The 22,826-nt window shown below is 40.3% G+C and overlaps 2 protein-coding genes across 2 annotated transcripts; both read right to left on the reverse strand.

The window, feature by feature from the left end:
- Nucleotides 1–1,663: 1,663 nt before the first annotated feature.
- LOC115675535 (cellulose synthase-like protein G3) lies at nt 1,664–8,838 on the reverse strand. Its single transcript, XM_030598249.2, has 6 exons — nt 8,152–8,838; nt 5,077–5,226; nt 4,569–4,694; nt 3,637–4,083; nt 2,986–3,333; nt 1,664–2,387 (listed from the first exon to the last, which is right to left on the reverse strand). The coding sequence occupies exons 1-6, from the start codon at nt 8,776–8,778 to the stop codon at nt 1,830–1,832; spliced, it is 2,256 nt and encodes a 751-aa protein (XP_030454109.1). The 5' UTR covers nt 8,779–8,838; the 3' UTR covers nt 1,664–1,829.
- A 6,380-nt stretch (nt 8,839–15,218) lies between these two features.
- LOC130140096 (uncharacterized) lies at nt 15,219–16,890 on the reverse strand. The gene is made up of 2 exons (XM_056318574.1): nt 16,096–16,890; nt 15,219–15,651 (listed from the first exon to the last, which is right to left on the reverse strand). The coding sequence occupies exons 1-2, from the start codon at nt 16,265–16,267 to the stop codon at nt 15,467–15,469; spliced, it is 357 nt and encodes a 118-aa protein (XP_056174549.1). The 5' UTR covers nt 16,268–16,890; the 3' UTR covers nt 15,219–15,466.
- Between the last annotated feature and the right edge of the window lie 5,936 nt (nt 16,891–22,826).

Raw genomic sequence — 22,826 nt, forward strand, 5'->3', positions numbered from 1 at the left:
AAACATAAAAAAATTCGAAAAATATTAAAATATTATTAAAAAATATCCACGTCAGCTCCACATAGACCGCCCGACGTCCATGTCAGCAATTTCCAGCTAAAATTGATTGGATGAACTCAATTGACAAGAAGTGAAAAGGCTTATGACTTAATTGACAAAATTGAAAGGTTTAGGATTAAATTGGCAAAAGTGCAATAAATTTATTACTTTTTGGACAATTTTCCCGTTTATTTCCTAAATTTGGTTAAGGAAACTTAACTATGTAGACAGTATACGAGTACAGTCCCATGTAGTCATTTACTTTGTTTGTAGAGCCTGTATCAAGTGCATCCAATCCATGTACGCCTAATTTTCATGAACCGTTAAATTAAGTGGGTCTCACGTGCCAGTCTCATTAAATGGTACGTGTGAGTTAGGCTCACATGCACCGTGGTTTTTTTTTTATGATTCTTGCTCATAATTCTGATGGATAACTTTAGATCGTAGAAGAACGTTATGCCCTTTAGGACAAATCAAGAACACATCATCTTTACATGTCAAAAAAGGGACGGGGCCATATTTGGTGGAAATCACCGCTGGTACGAGCACTATGGATCTTTGACAAGAGCCGCTCTTTTTTCTCCCTCTATAAAGTAATTAACGTCCGGTTGCTCTTGCTTCATCTAATATATCCTTCTATTCCCTCTCTCCAAGTAAGAAAAATTTTCGAAAGGAATTGAAAGAGCAAGGCATACGGACACCAGCATATTAAAATAAGAAACGCAGTCTGGCAGTTTACGACCTATGCAAACACTGTCCGAAAATTTTGTAACCCGTTTAAAGTCAAAACACAGTTATTATTAGTCATTGCACATTACATAATCTAATGTAATGGCTTTCTCTACTTCAGTCATTGAAACCAATTATGAACTTATCTTCATTCCCTAAAATTAACTAAGAAAATTGGGCGTGGACCCACGGTACAGTACGTACTCCTCTAGATGTCTCAACAAATAATCTCCATCATTTTATCAAAGGTTGGGATTTGTCAAGACACGAAAGAGAATATTGCACAGTATAAATGATCTTATTCAAAGAAAAATAAAGTACCCATTTTTCTTTAGCACATTTTTTTACGCATGTTAGAATTTAGATAATGTGGATTCCACGTGAGACTCGTTAAAAACACTCGACTGTTGACAAAAAAAAAATTTGCAGTGGGCTCGTTTGTGTCCGCATCACTTGAACGTTTTGTCTTTTTTTCAAGGAAAGCTAACAGCATTCATCTCTCTAACCCTGAATAGAGCAGCAGGTGCTGTGCGTGCGCTTGGGAGAGTTCGAAATGAAAGAGGAGTTGCGCCTATTGCCGCACCGCAGGCACGTCTTCCACATGGACTGCATCCACCACTGGCTCCCACTCCAACTCCACTTGCCCTATCTAGAGAAGCTGTGACAGCTTCAACAAGAACACGACATTGTACCAATCCAAGGTTCGAGCTCGAGCAGGAACGCTTGTTTTGGGGAATCACAATAAGTGATTTGTGAATGTCCAAACGCTGGAGTCTTCACGACTCACGACATGAGAGCCTAGTTGTTGTGAGGAAACGTAGGACAGCAAAGTGCGAGCAAGGAACGAGTAGAAGTGAAGCTCACAGAGAAAAAACTAGAGTAACAAGAAGACCAGTTGACGAAAATCGAGTAAAATTTGATTCAACATATATCTATCTATACATAAATGTATAAATAGAGTATATCTCGATATGGAAAGTACCAACTTAGATATCTATGATGGATATACTTTGCCTAACAAGAAATATTTTAAAAAGAACCACATATGTCCCTTTCATCTCTCATGCGAGAGAAACTACAGTATAAATAAGAGACGCTATGCACGCCGAGACCAACGTAACCTTGGTGGGCATCCTTCCCTTGTCACTCCTTATAAACATGGCTTCGTAAATCGGCCAACCATTCACGACCCCGAAACCGGCCAACAAGATCTGCAACACCAACCCTTGCACAGCATCGACGTCGCTCCTCCTCGCAACAACCACCATCAGACCCTGCACGAGGGACACCAAGTTGAAGATCGCCGCCAGCGCCAGCACCACGAACATCGGCGACACGGCCCCAAACTCGAAAAGCCCTTGCTCGTACTTCTTGCTCTGCTCGTCGTCGAGGACCTTGCTCGTGACGTTGAACCCATGCGCGGCGATGCCTAGGGACTTGAGAGCTAACTCGATGGCGCCGAACACGTAGCTTGTCAGGCCGCGTATCAGACACATCCGCTGGTCATTCCACCACCGCCGGAAGGTCCCGTTGTGGCCGGCTAAGACGAAGTCGGCCAGGTCTTGGGCGTAGGCTCCGAGGAAGAGGAAAATGTATAGGAGGAACCATGGTTCCGAGACCTGCGAGAATGTTAATCTGTTCATGCTAAATGGGACATAACATGTACTCATGAGATCCAACTAGGAGATGGTCTAACGATAGTGCAAAAAATTTCTCTACAAAAGGGTTAGGATATACTACACTTGTATACGCATATAGTTCTTAATTTTGGCAACTATATTTATTCCATTCACAGATGGGTGCTTCCATTGATGGTCCTCGCCGGTACAATATTGCGAATTCAATGGAAATGCTAACGGTCAAAATTTGTTTAATTAAACTGAATTTAATTCAATTAATTTCAAGTAATTCAGAGAAAGTCTACCATAGTTGGGCACTGACCATCTCTATGCATGAATAGAAGTCATCGATGGAGGGGCACGGGCCGGACCCAACCCTTAAAACGAGCCTAACGTGTAAAATAAACGAATCGAATTGGACTCCATAACTAAGTAGCCTTACCCAAGCCGCCTCAAAGTGCCCTTCAGGCACATGCCGCCCTGCGGTATTGGACTCAACTTGAATCCGTAATATTATTTCTAATTTTTTTTGCTTCGTGAAACCCAAGATCGAGCATTGCACCCCTAATGTTAGGAAAGGCATAAATGTAGTACATACCTTGGGGAAGATTGAGAGTCCATTGATAAGAGCAATCTGAGGGAGGAAGGCATAGATGGTGATGGGGATGGACCACAGGGGCCAGAACGCGTAGTGCGCGTATGAGAGGCCCATGAGGAGGCCCATGGACCGGATGCCGTACGTGACCGGGCTGAACTTAGAAAAGCCCACCTCGAGAAGCCCGACGGCCCATCTCTTGTTCTGGTTGACCACGTCGATGAGGCAAATCGGCGCGTCCCCTAGAAACGCCGCCCTCTTAGGGTGGCAGAAAGCTGATCTCCACCCCTCGCATTGAAGCATGTAGCCTGTGTTGTAGTCCTCCACAAGTGATCCATATCTAAAGCCCACCTAAATAATCACGTTCAATTTTCAAAAGAGAAATGATTAAGTGACAGTTCCTAATTTATTATGAGATTAACGGTATATTATGAACCACAATAAAATAAATAACAAATAATTATAAATTATTATGGGGTCCATTCTTTCAAGAATTTATGGGCTTACAATACGCTATTGCTCTCGTAGTGGGTTAAAGATTATTATGCTAGTAAAGCCCTTTTAAAAACTTGGAGATATTAAAGTAATTAACCCTGAAAGAGGCTCTAAAAGGAGAAGGAAAACAAGCTTGCTAGGACATGAATGAAGGCTTACCTTGTGGCCCCAGTTTGTAATTGCGTTGTCCTCATACTTGCATCCGGCCACCTTTTGTGCCAATGCCAACGTCTCTTCCGACCGAATCGAACCCTTCGGAATGTGCTCGGGACTCAATTCCGGGATCTCTGGCAGCACGATAGCCGAAGGAGCGCCGAAGAGGCTCCGCCGCCGGAAGAAGCACCCGGTCCCGACGTAACATGGACCGTTCTTCATTCCAGCTGGGTTGATTTGGAACAAGCGCTTGAAATCGCCGCCGTATATGTCGCCTTCATTGATCCCTTGGTAGCGTTGGGGAAACTGAACATACCCAAGTTGGGACTGATCCGTCGAGGGGTCAGCTAAGTAGCACAACGCCCGGCGAGGTGTTTCGGGGTCGTTCGAGCACATGTCACAGTCCAGGGTCAGAATTATGGGCGCATTGGTCATGACCGCCGACACGCGGAGCTTTCATTCAAAGAATTGTTAGATAAATTAGCCCTATAGTTATACAAAGAAGAAATCCAATGGTATCCTTTAGTTTCAAAAACTTTTACCTAGAAATACACTGAAAAATCGGACTACTCGCACAGATTAAGGGTTAGGGTTGGATGGCAAGTTGCTAATGAAGTCTCATTCATGTGCATTAGAACTTGTTCATCTTACACTTTTACAAAAATGCCAAATCATTTAATTGAACTTAGATGCATACAAGCTTTATATTAGTCTCTTGACTTAGCCAAAATTTCCATCAAGAGGGAACAAAATGGAAAAAGAACTAAGTTCCTACTCCATATGAAACCTACTGATCGATCAATAATGTCCTATATACATGTTACAGATGTGTATTTGGAGTTAAAAAGTTGATTATGATTTCATGTGGGAGTCATAAAAATGAAAAGGTCATAACCAAAATCGAAATAATGAGCAATCAAAGTGAAGACAAGATTTACCAGGGCATTGAGGGCACCAGCCTTAAAATGGTGGGGCACGTTCTTGCTCTTCTCCCTGGAGAGGTAGATGAGATTGGGCATCACATTTCCGGCAAGGTCTCTGTCTCTGCTTTTGTCTAGCAAAACCTAAATCCAAATTACATCCATTATCAAATAACAAAGATAAGTCCCTTGTGGACTCAATATGTACAATAACTAGAGTTATGTCGTCCGACAAACGTATTGAAAAATAATACCTATATATATGAGAAAACATTGTATAAGCTCTATGGGCGACGTGGTGGACAGGAACCGGTCACCCAATAAAAACTGTATGAGTTATATTTGTTTCAATGGGACCTCACGTGGGGTTCCACAGATTCTTAAAATGCGATCGACTCGATCCGAAAATCCTTACATTTCTAGATATACGGGTTAGAAATGCAAAGCATATATAGATCGAGAGTATTATAGCTTTGATGTTGCAGTTTATGCATCTACAGATAATCTAGGGTTGTAAATTGAATACCTCAATGACCGCAGGATGATTTTGGCGGGTGAAGTCATCTGTCCACTTGCTAAGAGCTCGACGCTCGCGATCTCCGTCGATGAACTCTTCCCCAACTTTCCCTCTCTCTACCACTTGCTCAACCCGCACCTTCATGCTCTCGTACATCATCTGCAACATTGCGTAGCCACGATTAGCGTTTATCAATTATTGCATAATTTAATTTGCATGAAATTAGTTAACTAATTGCTATTGCAACGTCTCATTGTAACAAGAAAAGTGCCAAAAGAAATATTCAATGAATTCATTCGATTCGTATCCTTAAAAAGAAGTTGCTCCACTCTTATTGGCAAAATTCATTTTTCCTTTCTAGAAATGATTGAGGCGATCCATCCAAGGGAAAGTACAATATCTTGTAATAGTATAAGTTGGAGGTGACCTGGTCTAAGACTCTAAACAGACAAAAGTGTCCATTTCATGGGCATAAATATAATATTCGAATCTCGAAATAATTGAGATTGAAGACGCCGTATCTTCCGGGGATATTGCCAAAGACAAATTTCTGGCGGGCGTGAAAACTTTGATTGCGATTTTAAACTTTGGTCAAGCTTTCAATCACACAACGAAACGTGATTAGAATTGCATTTAATAATTAGACAGGCAGTGGACTCTATGCAGACCGGCACTCATTCCTGATTATCGTCCCTTAAGATTGTCTGTAAATGACTTAGTCTTGTAAGTGACATGGTAATGAGTCGTCGTCGATTGTAACACACTGAGGGTTGCAGGAAGATAGAATCTTTAAGTGGGCAACGCAGAAATTACGCTTAGAGCCATGGATTTGGTGGGAGGGCCACGGTAATGGTAGTAGTAACGGTCGAAAGTAGGAAGATCGAAGGCGACGATGATAGGTTGTAACACCGAATTCGTGCAGCGGTGAAGGCGAAAACCTAGTTTCACAAACAACGCGTGAAAAGGAATCTAATGCTAATATAAATAGAGGAGAGAGAGAGAGAGAGAGATCTATCTAAGTGATTAAGCAAGAAACTAATTAAGTAATTTGCATGCGCATGATCGATCATATCAACTTATAGATGACCCTCTAACCTAATCTCAGGGTATATGCTGATAATGACACCTTCTTCTCTATTTTGTACTTGATTTCAAGTCATTAGCTGCTTCGTGTTGCAGTGGCCCTCGTTCTTGGAAGGGACGATAAAAGTTTCGTATGGGAACAGCCCACTTGTGATTATTTTTAATTTACCAAAAAAAAAATTTTTGGTCGAATAATTTACCAATTGAGTTTGTCCAAGATACTTGGCTCGATCCGTTAGAATAAGGCCTAACAACTCTCTTTTCAAGAATCGTGATGATGGAGAACCCCACGTTCATTCAGAGGCTATGATGCCACCTGCTGGTCTTTCGTTTGTCCGCTTTTGACCCTTGATTTTTGTGAACTCTTGGAATCTCTCTCGAAGTGCGCACCATGAATCGGATTCGATCTCGCATAATATGATATGTCGAGTTTGATATTTTTACTAAACTATGTTGTCGATTAATTTTTTATAAGTTTTTTTAGCCCAAATACATTAGGTCTACAACTTTAGCCCGCGGCTCGCTTGTAGTATATGCAACGTGGAATTGTGAATAATCATATTTGTGAGTATACCCTTTATTTGCTAAGCTAAAAAAATTACGTATGAGTAAAGAAAAAATACGAAATATAAATCAAAAGGTACATGCTACTACTAAAAAAAAGGAAAAAGGAAAAAGAAAAAAAAAGCGCCACGGATGTTGTAGACCGTGACATGAGCTAGAATTCATATATGTAGCCCAATTACGAGGACTGTTATACCATTGGTTGGGCGATGTTAATTCATGAAGGATTTCGAGTACGAAAGGTATAATACGGACAATGTTAGAAAAGTAGCGGAAGACCGATACCTTGTCATTGGAAGATCCAGAGTGCAAACTAAGGACAATCTCATTGACTAAGATAATAGAATTAAATTCCACTTAAAAGTTAAATTAATTAAATTATGAGCATAAAGCGTGCAAATATGCAATTGGGGAAGTAAATAGGGGTCTAGAAGATTTGGAAATTCCCCGATATTGAAAAAACTTAATAGGTTTTCTAAATCAAAGAGTGAATTCAAATTATTCTAACCTTCTGTTATGGTAATCTTGTAAACATTAGTAGCAAAAAAGTTGAATTAATTTGTCGAATTTCAGCTGGAGCTGAAAGTGTGTTTAGTAACTTGCTAAATAGTGATTGATTCTATTCTTTTATTCCTGGGTACAAAAAAAGAACAGAAATTCATTTGGTAAATTTTTTGTTTCCGGACATAAATTTGTTCCCAGAATCAGTTTTGGAACATAATCAAGAATAAAAAAAAAAAGTTGATTCTTGATTCTGAGAACAAGAATCAGAAATAGAAGAGATTTTTTTTCTAATTTCTTTTTCTTCTTTCCTGACCGGTGGCCAGCGACTGGCCATAGGCCAGGGCAGGCGAGTACATGGGTCGCCCTCGCCGGATTCGGCGAGGACCATCGTCGAGGCTCGTGGCCTGGGCGAGGGCCGTCCTCATCGGATCTGGTGAGGGCGGCGGCGAGGGAGGCCCTCGTCGGCTCGGGTAAGGGCTGGAAAAGGCCGGCGAGGGTCGCCCTCGCCCAGGCCACGAGGGTCCTGCCCTTGCCCTCGCCAGCCATGGCCAAGAAGGAGAAGAAGAAAAAAAGAAAGAAAGAAACATTAAAATATTTAAAAATATTATTAGTAAAAAGAAATTTTGTATAGTTATCAAATACATTTATGTTCTTTTTTTATTTCAGGAATGAAAATTTTGGGCCGTTACCATATGCTTTCAAATGCTTATAAATTATTTTTGGGAACAGAATAAAAAAAATTATTTTTAAATAAAAATTATTTTCGAAAATAGAATGGTTATCAAACGTACTCTTAATCAAGTTCTCAAGGGAAAATAACATCTTTTCAGCCAAAAATAGAAGCAAAAAAACAAAAACTGACAATAGTATCCGACGCGTGTATGATGCCAAGTGTGGTACGTGAATTATGTGAGCATAGAAAGATCACCGTACCTTAATCTTATCAATTTCAGCGCCACCACAATGATTGGACGCGAAGTAAGCCTCCGGGCTGCGCTCCACCAGACTCCTCTCCCTGCAAAACGGCAGCCAGTGGCCGGCAAACCTCGCCGCCTCCATGAACGCGAACAGCGTCAGCTCAGACCCGCCGTCATCGGAGACATACACCGACAACTTCTCTGCCGGGTACTCGTACGCCATCACCGACAGCGCCGTGTTCACCACCCCCATCGGCGGCTCCTTGTAGGGGTCCGCCGTGCATATGAACATGTCCATCGCCGGGAGGCCCATGGCCCCCGCCACCACCTTCTCGAGGTTCTCTGGGAACTCCTCGTTGCGGGTCGGGTACATCCGGAAGGACTGGGAAGTGCTCCACATGAAGGCAAGGACCGCGTCGGCGAGAAGCAAGAGGAGGGCGGCGACGGCGTGGCCTGCGGTGGCGGGGTGGAGGAGAGTTTCCACATGGTGATAGAATAGGGCTAGGATGGCACAAGCGTAAGCAAGGGCGAATGCGCGGTTCGGGACTGCGCGTCGCAAGAGCTTTTGGGAGTTGAGAGGAGGGTGGATGGCGGCGGCGGCAGCGGTGGCTGCAGAGGCCACGCTTGTCTTCGGAGCCACCATCCTTTCTTACGATAACGCAATGAGTTCGGGTGTTATCTGACTGAAGAAACGGGGAAGATCGCATGGTCTATATATATTATCTTTGTCCTAGAACAGTAGTGAATGCATAACGTATAGCCTTAGTTTAGAAAATTTGAGAAATTTTACCTGCTAGATGAGCAGTAAAAAACTCAAATTATGTTTAGGACATTGATGTTATCTTTTTTTTTTTTTGCAAAAAAAATTGATATAGTGCATTCTAGAAGAATAGGGATATTTTGTGAATATAAATAGTCATTTGATTTAGGGTTTCCAACGACCATTTTAACCTCTAGGGCCGTGGGCTAGTCAGAAAAATTACCATCCCCACTGCAAATCGATTGGACCCAGTCAGAAAAATTTCCATTTTATTTTATGGTGAATCTAATAATTTGCCTTATCTCTTTACCTTATCTTCAACGTTTGAAAAGTGGTAGGTATGGCTCCGTGTCGGATGTCAGAAACCTTTGGGAGCATCTTAGTTTTCTTCGAAAAAATCCCAACATAAGAAAATCAGGGCAGGTCGACGATAGACCGGTTAACAGCAAGATTTATGATTTTTTTTTTCTTATTCTTTTTTATGTTTTTCTTTTCTTCTGTTAGTTATATGTTAACGAATTGTGAAAATGAGTATAATAAAAAAAAACACGGTGTCGGTAGCAAAATCGACATTTAAATTTTCATTAGTATTCGTAGTTAACATCGCTCTCTATGAACACGCGTATTTATATAAGATAAATCATATTAAGTCTGTGAAATTGATCCTTTTATTACTTCCATCATACTTTCTGATAGCAAAGTATTTTCCTCGTGCAGGTTGATTAGGTCTCCTTTAATAAGTTGTCCTTGGCTCTGCAACCAATATTGTCGGAAAATACAAGGAATAGATTAATATGATTTTACCCAAATATCTATAGACATAGTTCTATTTCACGGCTTATCTATCCAAAAGATTAATCGAGATCATACATGGGGTTTAGATCGGTGCACCACGTCTCCTTTGCACATGTGGAGCTGTATGTAACATGATTTTCGTAGTTCTGAGAGTCGAGTACTCTACCGGAACTATGTGCCGAGCCCTGCATACTTCTTCACCTCCATCCCGTAACCCTAATTTTTGTCCCCTTAGTTCGTTAGATTTTGTGGGTGGGATCTTCAAAACTAGACGATCTATGTTCATGGCTTTCTCTTGCGGTCCGAACATCTAACGCATAGTCGCCAAAATGAAAACATCCCAGAAAGTACAAAAATGAATGGATCCGAAGATCAAGGCTCCATTATTTATTTATGGCATTAAATGTGATCTCGCCTCGTGCCTTTCAATCCATTAATGCCACGATAGATATGTAAACTACTTTCTCATGTAAGAAATCAGTATAGGCTTTCAAATTTCTTTTTCATGGAATTGTGTACTAATATTTTGGAGCCACACGTGTATGACAGTGCGTGTATGCTTCCAATGCGAGGGCAAAATTCATTGTTATTGATATTTTTGAGTTTATATTCTGTAAAGTTCTCGCCATTCAAGTTGGATTCGTCTTTAAATAGAAGACATGTCAAAATTGAGCACACGAGAGAGAGTAGAGAGAGAGAGAGAGAGCACAGAGAAGTTATGCATTGAAGATCCGAATTTAAAACTATAGTAAAAAATATGATGCTCGTGCGCATTTTCATTGATTGCATTTTTGGAAGTTTGGAAAAAAGACATAAATGGTCCATGAATTTTGATTCAATGTGTAATATCGTCCTTAAACTATTTTATTCAATGTGATTCCTGAACTTTTAAACATTTTCATATAGTTTCAGAATTACATTAAACATTTACTAATAGTTCAGGAACCGCATCAAACAGATTAAAAGTTTAGGTACAATATTGCATATTAGGTCAAAGTTCGGGAACTACATTATACAGATTAAAAATTCAAAGACAACATTACACATTGAACCAAAGTCCGTGGAACATTTGTGCTATTATCCCCAAAAGATTGTTCAAATACTTGCCATATGGTTACCTACAAAAATTGCTAATTGAAGATTGTAGGTTCTCCCTTTTATTATCATCAAAGTGTGCATGGAGATTTCTCTTTTAAGACAATCTTGGGACATAGGCGTGGAGATCGGTTATCCGGGCTTGTACAGGTACATCATTTTTGGGATGAACAATTTGTGACCAGTTAGATGTGATACAAAATATATATGCTGGGAAAAGGGTCCTATTAAATAGAAGATATGGTCCCTAACTTATTTTGATCCGTCCACTGCTCACCAATAATGAACAATTGTAATGACTTTGGATGAGAATACAATCTCGCCTAACTTTTCTTACACTTTAAATTATTTGTAATCATATATTGTTAAGGTGCACATGTAATTAGGCAAATGAAATCCCACATCGGGAATGTGGTTCAATTATGGAGCAGTTAACACATCTTAGTTGGTCCATAATTTATTGGTTCAAGTGTTCAAGTGAAAGTGGGTCTAATTACATATGTTGGTAAGTTTGGATTGGACTTCTTTTTTATGATCTCCCTAGATGATAGTAGCGAGCTTGTTAACCTAAAAAGTGGTATCAGAGGCGATGGCAGATTGGTAGGTCTTTAATGTGGATCGGTGTTTGATGAATATCTCAAAGAAGGAATCTCGGGCGTGACTCCCTAATCGAGATGCTCGTCTTCCTATCAAACTTGGTTGGGCCAAGATGATTGCGGTAAAGTCCAACTTGGTAATCTTCCTAGGTGAAGATCTTGGTTTCTACTGCATCGAACCATCATATCTAAAACGAAATTACCTAATAACTTTCTCTTTTTGCCATATTGATGCATGATCGTGTGCTATCATGAACAAAAAGAATACTAATTCACGAATTTCGAAATTTCCAAGCATTAATTAGTGACATGGCACATCCTATATGCTTGCAGAAGATGCTTCTTTCATGAGTAAATATAGTCGGAGAGAGTACCAAAAATAATAAAATTGTCCCTTGTTGTACATAGGTGATGGAGGAGTATACATTAATGTCTAGACATGACATTTATGATTGAAGTAAGAGACTGACAAATCGATTCTGAGGTCCATATTTTGCTTCGACTCTGAGAACTATCTTTCCTCGACCAACTTGAGGGCAACATGTAAAATTTGACCATTCTCCAATCTGAGAACGAAAAAAGAAATCTTGCGAATGGCACGCATCTCCATCACCTTAAACTCGATATTATCCTCTTTCAATTTCTATTTATGAAACGGAATGCATATTTTCTCCAACCGTGCCTCTGACTCGTAAGATAACAAGTCATCGCGTGCAACCTAAATTCAACGCACTGATGTCCGGAGGTGGTCTCTAGTCTAATCAATCATTTCCTCAAACTTGTTATTGTAAGAATTTATACATGAAGCATGTCTTTGCAAATTCGCTTGTACTGTTCTAGAAAGCCTCCAATTCACGTACTTTACAGGCTGATCGAGTTGAGAGTTCAAATTGAAGTCATAATCAAATAATTTCCAATGCATATGTGAAAAATTTGTGAACATCAACACAAATCAAACCATACTCGAATTGATTTCTTGCTAGGATTAGATTCTAGTGAACCAACTTAAAACACAATAAACGCTTTGTGATAATTCTCGTCCAGATCAAAGGTTATTCCACCCTATCGAATTGGTTTAGTGATTAAAGTACTGGATTTTTACGCGCAAATCAAGGATCCAACATAATTTCAACTCCATGCACCATCAAGTACAAACAAATTTATATTTAAAATAGTGACGTGATTTTAAGGCGTTACCTCCTCCACAAGTTAGCGGGCTACTTTTATTTCATGACTTATCAATCCAGGTGGGGTTCCAGCCATAAGAAAATGTTTGTGAACGAAAATATCCGGTGAAGAATCTTGAATGGTCTATGGGACACCAAGCCAAATTATTGCTATGGAGAGGTCGTTAGACTCGTGACAACACTTCAAGATTGATGAATCGTCAAGGTCGATGTTTTGTACACCTTACAATTTGTAGGCACTGGATTTGACACTTTCTTGATCGCCGTCGGCATCTATTAATTCCAAAGACAGAACACTCCGCCAGTTGGGTCATCGGTTGAAGTAGTGCTCTTACGCTTACAAAGAGAGATGAAAAAAAATATGAGTATAGAGTAGACTTTTTTTTATCTATGGCAACGTTATTTTCACAGATTTAGTATGGTTAGGGGTCTCTTCGGAGACATCCGATAGTATGGTTAGGGGAAATGAAATAAAAATTTTAAATATGGAACGAGCTAAGGGGGTATGTATCCCAAATAAAGGATCATAACTTATAACCCTTTTCGCTATTTAAAATTTGACAAGCTCCATTGTTAATTGAATTGAGATCCTCTAAATTTGACTAATATACATCACAAATTTAGCCCCTTTAACTCTCTACTCGACACTTCGGAAGAAAATCACGCACCTACTCCTCCCAAGCAAAGACTCTCTTTCCACAGCCACCCCATGCTTGTCCTCACACTAGCTCGCCGTAGCTTTCTCTCTGCGTGCCCTTCGAGAAATGTCTCCTGAGAGAGAGAGAGAGGGGGGGTGGGAACCACAGTGTTGTGAGTGGCAATTAGAGCTGCGTTTGCTGAGGCCTATGACTGGTAGGTAGTCCTGATCAATGAGCGGGTCAAACTTAGTATTGAACAGAGTAATTTCTTGCCTAAGCTCTCCCACAATTAAATATTCTAAAAAATTTATACGAAAATGACAGGATCTAGATGTGTTTTGGTGGGCCAAAGTGAGCATGCCGTGTCTAAGAAGGAAATTTCTTGTCTAGTCTCGCTCGTTTTGCCCTTCGATGGAGGGAGGGAGGGAGAGTGTGTGTATGCGTGCGCGTGAGGGAGTTTTGCAGACGAGTAGCAACTTGGAGAAGGAGAAAGAAGGAAAGGGATGAGAGAAGATAAAACACAAAAATGGAAAAGGAAAAAAAATAAGGGAGTAGACCTGGACCATTAAAAATGAATGTGCTTATATGTCAAGTATTTAGAAGTGGTAACTATTTTATTTATTGGTTGAATAATGGGGTAACTTAGTTAACAAAAATTAATAAAATCTCTGTCGGAATTCATTTTGTAGGTCCACGTCATGAAAAAAGCTACACTGCAAAGTAAATTCAAACCAGAATTGCCTAGGCACCTACCGAGTTCCTATAAAGTAGACGAGACCCGCTCTGAAACTACACTTACATTGCATGCATCGTGGAATTTAGATAAACTCCCAAGTGGGGTGGTTGGGTGTTTGTGGATGACCCCCAATGTCCACATGTAGTGGTTGAAGTACTGCTCTTCCGCTTAGAAAGAGAGATAAAAATGAGTATCATGTAGATTTTGTTTCTCCATGGCAACATCATTGTCCCGAATAGGATCACAACTCAAACGTTTTCGCCATCTAAAATTTGACAAGAGCCTCCCCTGCTAATTGAATTGGGATCCTCTAAACTTAACAGGTATATGTCATAAGCCGTTGAACTCTACCCTGCGCTTTGTTAAAAATCACACACCTACTCCTCACAAACAAAATCTCTTTCCACAGACACTCTCTGCTTGTCCTCACTCTACCTCGCCGTCGCCGTAGCTTTCTCTCTACGTGTCCATGGCGAATTGTCTCATTAGAGAGAGAGAGAGAGAGAGAGAGAGAGAGAGAGAGGAGGGGAAGGGGGAGGGGGAAGGGGAAGGGGAGGGCGGGAGCCACAGTGATGTAAGTGGCAATTAGCGTTGCGTCTGCTAAGACCATTGAGTGGTAGGTAGTCCCGATCAACCAGAATTGCCCTGGCAATACAGTGCATGCATCGTAGGATGTAGATAAACTCGTGGATTCAACAGTATTTGTATATGTTGAATTTATGTCTCGAGTTTGAATCGTTTACGGAATGTGACTCGCTTGGATAAATTTCATATTTATCGTGAAGATATATATATTTTCTTTTGGAGAAAATATTCAAAATTGCCTATTAAAGAATTCCTTTCTGGTGGCACGTAAAGCGAAGGACGTCTTCAACAGAGAAGGAAAACTGGTGGGCCCTGGTCAAAGTTATTCTTTGTTGACTCTTGGAATTAAATAATAAAATAAAAGAGAAAGAAGGGGCACACGTATAAAAGGCATGTTATCTTCTGCGAGGGTTTCAAGCCGCACACGCACATAGCCGCACTAGCCGCGGCTGAGTCTGTTTTTATTTTTTGTAATTTATTATAATATATTTTTTAAATATTTTTTTAAAATCGAGTTAAACCATTATTTTTATTAATAATAAAATAAAGGCCTGTTTTTGGGTGTGTTAAAAGGCCAAAGACGCGGTTTTTTATATCAATGGAATTTTTTTTTTGTTTTTATTAAACTTTTAATTTTTTTTCTTTTATGTTTACCACTGTTTTTATTTTTTTGTTGGTAGTTATTGTATAACTCATAAGTTCAATAATGCAAATACAGAGGATCGACTATACATGTCCTTTTCTTTCTTTGCTTGGATAGTAAAGATTATTATTCATAATCGATGCCGAGTACACTTTGGCCATTGAGTCGATATGCGGAAGGACCGTTTTAAGAGGAGAAGCATCAAATTTAGAGACACTATAATCGTAAGCTCAATCTAAACGCGTGGATGAAAATATCATCATGCAAAACTAAAACCCTAGAAGACCTTAAAACCTTCATGCCAGAGAAAGTGCAACACCAAGAAGAGACGCTGTAAATGCAGATGCCAACGTATCCTTTGGTGGTATCCTTCCCTCGTCACTCCTCGAAAACCTTGCTTCATACCACCAGCAATTGACGACCCCAAAACCAGCAATTGCAACACCAGCCCTTCCACTTCCCCACTTCTCTTCACAACCATCTGCATTAAACCCACCATGAAAGACACCAGGTTAATGATCGCGGCCAGAGTGGCACGGACATCGGTGAAGTTGAAGGTGCTATAATTCAATCACAGCAAATGAATAACTACAGAAGTATATGGTGTTAGAATTCAATGGCAGGTGCTAATGAAGTCTCAGGCTACGCACTCGCCAATATATGTCTTGCAAACCGATTTTTCCATCAAAGAATTTGCCGTAGAAAAGTTCCTCCTCAAATTTGGATCCTAAGTCTCAACAATGTCATAGGGGCAGGTATTATCGAACTTGATAAGTTCGGCTATGGTTTCGCGAATGAACTTGAAAGAGAATATATGACGCACATTCAGGAGAGTCTGTGCAATAAAAAATGTAAATCCTCTCGCGTGGGGGGGGGTCGTCAAAATGAAAGTGTGAGCAGAGCAATAGTCGAAGACAAGAATTACCAGGGCATTGAGGGCACCGGCCTTGAAATGGCGGGGCACCTTCTTGCTCCTCTCTCCGGAGAGAGAGAGATGAGATCGGGATCACGTTTCCTGCAATGTCTCTGTCTCTGCTGTTGTCCAGCAAAACCTTTCCCAAATTACATCCATTATTAGTAACAAATGTGAGCCCCATGTCGACTCATCATATACAATACCTAGAGTTATGTTGTTTACACATATTCATTGAGAGATAGCTGCCGACAACCACCAAGAGTTGGCAGAACTCTTGGTTCGGATGCACGAGTCCCATGATCAAATCGCGACCTCTCCGGCTTGGAGCAATCTTGAGGACAATGCCTTTCCCGATGCCTAGGTGGAGCCTTTCTCAATGAACGCGGACCATGTGCACTAGACAGTTCACAAGTCGCTGTGTAACACGGAATAGTAATGTCGGGGGTTGCGATTGAAGTACCTGCATGACAGTGGGATGATCTTGCCTCGTGAACTCATTCGTCCACTAGCCGAGAGCTTGGCGCTCCCGATCTCCATCGGTGTACTCTTCCCTGACGTTACCTCTCTCGGCGACATGTTCGACCCTCACCTTCACGCTCTCGTACATCATCTGCGACATTACCAGTCAGCACCAACAGTAGCACCATACGTTGCCATGATTAGCTATATTAATTAGCTGAGGGACATGCGCGTTTTGGTTGTGTGTTTCCTCCAACCCCTCGTGGAAAACTCGACCCTTCTTTAAGTAATGGATAGAGTGAGTGATGAATGCGCCATCTTTCTGAGTATTCTCGTTTGGGGGCATTTGATTGAGCCTCTTTACATACTTTTTTTTTTCTTTACATACTTATTATTGAGGAAATGCATGCATATACTATAGTCACGTCATCTCATGCTAAAGAGACTAGTATACTGGTCATTTGAAATGTAGTAGAGGAAGGCTTTATCAGTAATTTCTTGAAATAAGGTTTATTCGGATGGATCTAGGTTCGGGTATGGATAGTCCGAATTGTACTTTATAAGATGGTAGTTAAATGGGACAGTTTGATCCAAATTAATACGTGAACTATCCAAACCTAACCCAATTCACTCATTTGTCACCCACGTCTAATGTAACCAAATCGTACCTCCCTACGCGATGGCAATTTATTCCACCAATCACAGTTACGTACTTTTTTAAATACTTTAAAATATGACAATATGAGATATGTATGTTTCAATTAGATAATAAGGCCTATATGATAGTACATGCACATGTTACCTAATAAATAATAAAAACCTGAATGAAAAAAGCGGAAAACGATCTCTATATACTTCACCTTATATTAAAATTAAATATGAATAAAAGTCACTATTTCACATATTCAAGGATTAATGCTCGACTCAAGCTCAATCGAGCTTGATTTTTCAAGTTCGAGTTTGACTCGAACAAGTTTTCAACAAGCTCAAGCTCAATTCAATTTGATTAATTAATAAATTTTGCTCGAAACTCAAATTAAACTAGAACTTCAACTCAAATTCTCAAATACACTACAATTGAAAAACCAATAATATATATCTATCTAATTATTCATATTATAAATATATACATACGATACAATTATATGAAATTCCAATAACTCGATCATTGGCTTGCAAGCTACTCGGAGTCAGGTATTTTCCAGCTCAAGCTCAATCCAGTTAAGAAATCGAGTCTATCATTTTCAAGTCGTCTAAGTGTTTTTTTGCGCCATTTTCGGTCTCTTTCCCTGAATTTGTCCTTTGGTGGGAACCTCCATAGGTGGAATATGCACCCCACGGCAAAATTATTGCCCAACACAAGGAAAACATATGATTCAAAAAGTTAGGGCTCTATTATTTTGTACCACTCGAGTCGAACTCGCCTAGTACTTTTCGGACAACTAATGTCACGGTCAATTCAATCTCGGACGGAAAAGTTATGGCACCAAAATGAAGATAATAAAAAATATCGAGTAGGGTTTTTTTTTTTTTGTGTTATGCTATCAAGCCGCGAAAGGAGAAGGTACTTTACTACCGGCAAAGTCTTCGATCCAACTCTTCAATACCTATGGCACGTCGTGATATTTCCTTTTTCTCGTACGTACTCAATTGATTGCTGTCGCTCCATTACTTGCCGTGGGTGATTGGGTGTCGGACAATGACTCCAACGTCCAGGAAGTAATTGAAAGTGTTGTGGCGTAAAGAGTCCGGCAATACCAACGCCGACAAGCATTGCAAGTAGAAGAGTGTTGTCGCTATTAGGGTTTTTCTTCTTCACGATAAGATCAGTTTCGATACATGAATCATTAAGAAGCCCATCTTAACTAGTAAGTTCCGGGTCCATAAGATACCCCACTAATCTTGTAAACACGAGCACGACGGAATTTACCGGACTTGTTTAATCGTAACCTATGATACATGCGCAAGTTACATCGGATTTGGCAAAAACGGTACGCGTGCCCCTGTCGGTCCCCAGAGAATTCCAAATTAAAAGCATGCGGGAAGAAAAATGTAAGTAAGAATGAAACGATAATTTGGAGTGGACCTTGGTGGTTGTTAGCATTGACGAGGAAAAATTTCCAAAAAAAATTTTAAATTTATTGCACTTGTGTCAATTCAATTATAAACTTTTAAATTTGACCAATTTAGTCCTAAACCCTTTTGACGTTTTACCAATTTAGTCCATATGGTTAATTTTGATTGGAAATTGTTGACGTAGACGGTGACCGTCTTCGTGGCACGGTCGGTGTTAACGTGAAATTTTTTTTGAAATTTTTATTTGTTTTTCTTTTCTTTTTTCTTTTCTTCTCTTTTCCATCTTTTCTTTTGTTTTTTTTTTCATTGTGGTCAACGAGCTACGGTGAGGGCTGGCCGCTTGCAAGGGTTGCAGCCCTCGCCCATGGCGACGATGGTCTGGGCAAGGCCTCACCGGCCGTGGGCGAGGCCACCTTCACTCGTGGCCTCAACGGCCTCGCTAGAGCTTTCTGGCCATAGTGAAAAAGAAAAAGAAAAGAAGGAAAAAAAAAAGAAATAAAGTTCAAAAATTTATAGAAAAAAATTGTCATCGTTAACGCCTGCTGGCCAACGTCCATGTCAGCATTTCCCAACCAAAATTGGTCGGATGAACTACATTGACAAATTGTCAAAATGTTAACACTAAATTGGCCAAATTAAACGGTTTATGATTAAATAGGCACAAATACAATAAGTTAAGGACTATTTTGGATAATTATCTGGCATTGACGAGGTAACAACTACGGATTACGTGCCTATGTGGTTATCGAGGTCCATAAAGCATGGTTTTTTTTTTCTTTTTTAATCTATCTTACTTTAACTCTCCTCACTTTCTGACTTTTACCCTGTCTCTTGCAGAGTGCGGGAGTCAAACTCTACATTTGTGATACTAGCGTTCCCGCCCCGTAATCCCTATACCAGAGGGCCGTATGCCTATTGGCAAGCAGATACATGATAAAGAAAACGGTTTTTCCCACGATAAAGCTCCAGCCATCTATGCTAATATTTATAAGGAAGAGGATCCCCGATTTCAAGGGTATGTCGATGACTCTCTTTTTCGTGGAAAGAATCCTTGTTTATTGTAGATTTTACGAAAATTCTATGCATTGACAAATCTGCTAACTAATGATTAGAAAATAATCAACTCGTGATTATGGCACGAGCATCCATTAACTTCATAATTTCCACCCCACTTGATTTTTTTTCCTGGTCAGACTCTTAATAATTTCTCATGATTCATGATAATCTAATCGACGAATAATTACACAAATAATTTCCACCCCCACTTGATTTTTCTTCATGGTCAGACTCTTAATAATTTCTCGTAATTCATGATAATCTAATTGACCGATAATTACACAAAAACAATTTAGATATTTCTATCCTTAAAATCGCGCGACTGTGATGATAGCAAAGTCCTTAGTTTCCTACCCGGACTTTAGCCCATAAGGTCAGAGTGGGGATTTGTTTACTAATCTAGATGGGTTTTCTCGTCATAAAAAGAAAAACAAGCACCTAGATTGTCAAAATTGATTGCATGATAATGTTTTTTTTTTTGGGGTCAAAATCGCATGATAATGTTGATTAGATGATTTTTGGTCCATTATGGATGGTCCACATGGACGGTCAACATGGACGGGGTAAAGTCGATGGAAGCGTCATGTTATCACATGCGCTTCTAAAGTCCTAATCAAACACTCTTATCCATTAAAATTCACATTCTGTCTTTTTTTTTCACAAAGCAATGTATTTTATTCCTTTAGTTGTTGAATGGACCTTCAAGAACTCACGACTAAGTCCGATTTCTCCCCCTTGGTCATGGATATAGTTTTCACTAAGTCCATCGTGTACATGCGCGCTTGTTTTCGCGTTCGTTTTCGCCTATCCGGAAATTTCGAGCGGAGAGCGTGATCGGGCCGGTTTTCCTCGTCTCGAACTCATATCGACGAATCGAGCGCAGTCGAGCCGCCGGAAAACTAGAGTCCTTTATTCCTTGGGGAAGATTTTGGTGAATTCACGACGTTGGAGCCCCGCTTGTGAGTTGTATTCGAATAACATAAGCTCAACGTTCATGGGACCGAATAGGCCCAGACCATTTGTTTCCTTCGTGCTACTCTCCATAACATTTGGTGGCCCAGCCTGTTATCGCCCCGTAAATTCAACTTTTTCTTGTTTTCTTCTCGAAATGAAGATGTGATTAAGGGGAAAATTACATGGAAAGAATGGATTTAGGGCAGAGCGTTGTCTCATAGCAATCGAGAAATTATCGAGACGAGTAGCTCTTGGAGGTGGACATAAGAAAGACGTCCTTTTTAGGATTCGAATTCGTGATTATGCTTCTCGCGATTGACAATTTAGTGTTGAGCTTTTAACTAGTTCTAGATTTGAAACTATTCTCCCAGTCTAATTCTAGATCTGAGAGCTCTCTTCTCCCGATTTAGATCTAGGAGTATAATAAATTTGCTTCCGGGGATTCGATGCCCCTATGCTCTGTCCGTGTACAAGTCATCTGCCTCCAACTTCAATGGTGATCGCGGGAACTCTATGTTCATTTAACCTATTTTGATTGTCTTCGTATGGCGATGGTGTAGAGAAAGCATAAACCAAAGCGTACACCGTTAACTGACAGTGTTGTAGTTATTAGAGGAGGAATTTGCGGCGTGTGCTCATCATTAACGAAGAGTGATCAGCCACCGATTTTTTTGCTTGACAAATCTGTTCTCGTGGAACGAGCATGTACTTAACTCTTCTACCGGTGTTCTATTAATCCTCTTTATTTTTTGGATTTATATTTATATTACAATATTCTAGGCTTTCCTCTGCATCGATTCGCTTTGTTATAAAGTTTATTTACTTCTCATATATTATTTGAGCAATTAATATAATTTTCTTTCAACCAAAGAAAAAAGTATAAAGTTGGCGGTATCAGAGTTTAGAAGGGCTTTGCTTGGGAAAACAGAGAATGGAAAGACGGAATAAGTGTTAATTCTATGTATTTAGTGAGCATGTATCAATTGATTAGCTAATTTTGGTCAAAGCTTTGTTATGAAGGAAAAATTGACCAAAGTCCTAGAACTATAAAACGGCAGCCCATTTAATTTTAAATCTTTCAATTATACCAATTTAGTCATAAATTTTTTGACAATTTACCAATGTAATCCGAAACCTTTTAACCATTTGCCAATGTAATCCCTTCGGCTAATGTTGGCTGAAAATCGCTATGATGGTAGTGCAGTCAACACTGGTCGTCCTACGTGACACGACCAGTGGACGATTTTAAAGTTTATTTTTTTATGGAACGGTTAGCTATAGACTTGTTTTTCCACCGGCGTCGCTTCATTACCCTGATACGATTGTCATGGAATATTAAGATAGGCGCCACATTAAACAACGTAAATGAAAACAAAATTAAGACATAGAGAGAGGGGTTCCATCTCAGCTCCCATAGCTCGGGCTCATAGCCATGGCCGCTTAATTTGAGCTCGCAGCGGCCATGGGCTCAAGTCGCAGAAGCTCACAGCAATCGTGTCCTAGAGATCTTTTCGAGCCATAAAGCTCAGGGCCATGGTTGAGCTCTCGATTATGGTCACTCAATTGGTGATCGCGTAAGGAAACCGGCTAAACAATTCAACTGGTTTCCTTGGGAAAATGAGAGGCTGGGAAGGCACCGTCATTTTTTTTAAAGAGGGACGGTGCCGTTAGCTAATCATTTCTCACATGTACCAATGAAAAGGAGACAATCCTCCAAATTCTAAAAGTGAGCGCATCTAGAAGGAGTCGCTTTGGTAGCTTTTACTCCAACTTATTGACCATTCTCATGGCTGCTCTGCCCTCGTGTTCAATGGGAGTTCGAGGGTGTTGCTCACAGTTCAAAAGACTCGTCAACCTAGTTTCATCACTCGGTCCTCGCGGATCCGAACTCCCATGATACTCACGAGAAGAAAACGTTTTCCAGTTCTATCCAAAAGAAAATCACATTTTCTGAAATTTAAGCTTTGATAGGAAAAATGACTATGAAAATATTTTTCGCGAAACAAACTGACCCTAAGTTTCCATATCGGTGGCATCATGACACCCGAAGGAGAGGAAGCCTCATCCCACCCCGAGAGCACGGGACGAGCAAGAGAGTCGATTTCGCGGAAGATCACGACAACCCGAGATCAAATACAAAGCATCGTGCTTCTTTCTCGCGAGCTTCACGAGCTCTTGTCCAATTGGTGGGAACA

The sequence above is a fragment of the Syzygium oleosum genome, unplaced genomic scaffold, assembly GCF_021117445.2.
Source record: "Syzygium oleosum isolate NSW1041296 unplaced genomic scaffold, Sole_v2.1 Sole_v2.15, whole genome shotgun sequence".
In the NCBI taxonomy this organism is placed as follows: Eukaryota; Viridiplantae; Streptophyta; class Magnoliopsida; order Myrtales; family Myrtaceae; genus Syzygium; species Syzygium oleosum.

Coding starts and splice junctions, on each gene's coding strand:
- LOC115675535 (XM_030598249.2), bottom strand. CDS start 8,778: ATGGTGGCTCCGAAGACAAGCGTGGCCTCTGCAGCCACCGCTGCCGCC. Junction 5,227..8,151: donor CTGAAATTGATAAGATTAAG/GTACGGTGATCT, acceptor GCAATGTTGCAG/ATGATGTACGAGAGCATGAA. Junction 2,388..2,985: donor GACTCTCAATCTTCCCCAAG/GTATGTACTACA, acceptor ACATTCTCGCAG/GTCTCGGAACCATGGTTCCT.
- LOC130140096 (XM_056318574.1), bottom strand. CDS start 16,267: ATGGGGCTCACATTTGTTACTAATAATGGATGTAATTTGGGAAAGGTT. Junction 15,652..16,095: donor CCGGTGCCCTCAATGCCCTG/GTAATTCTTGTC, acceptor GGTTTAATGCAG/ATGGTTGTGAAGAGAAGTGG.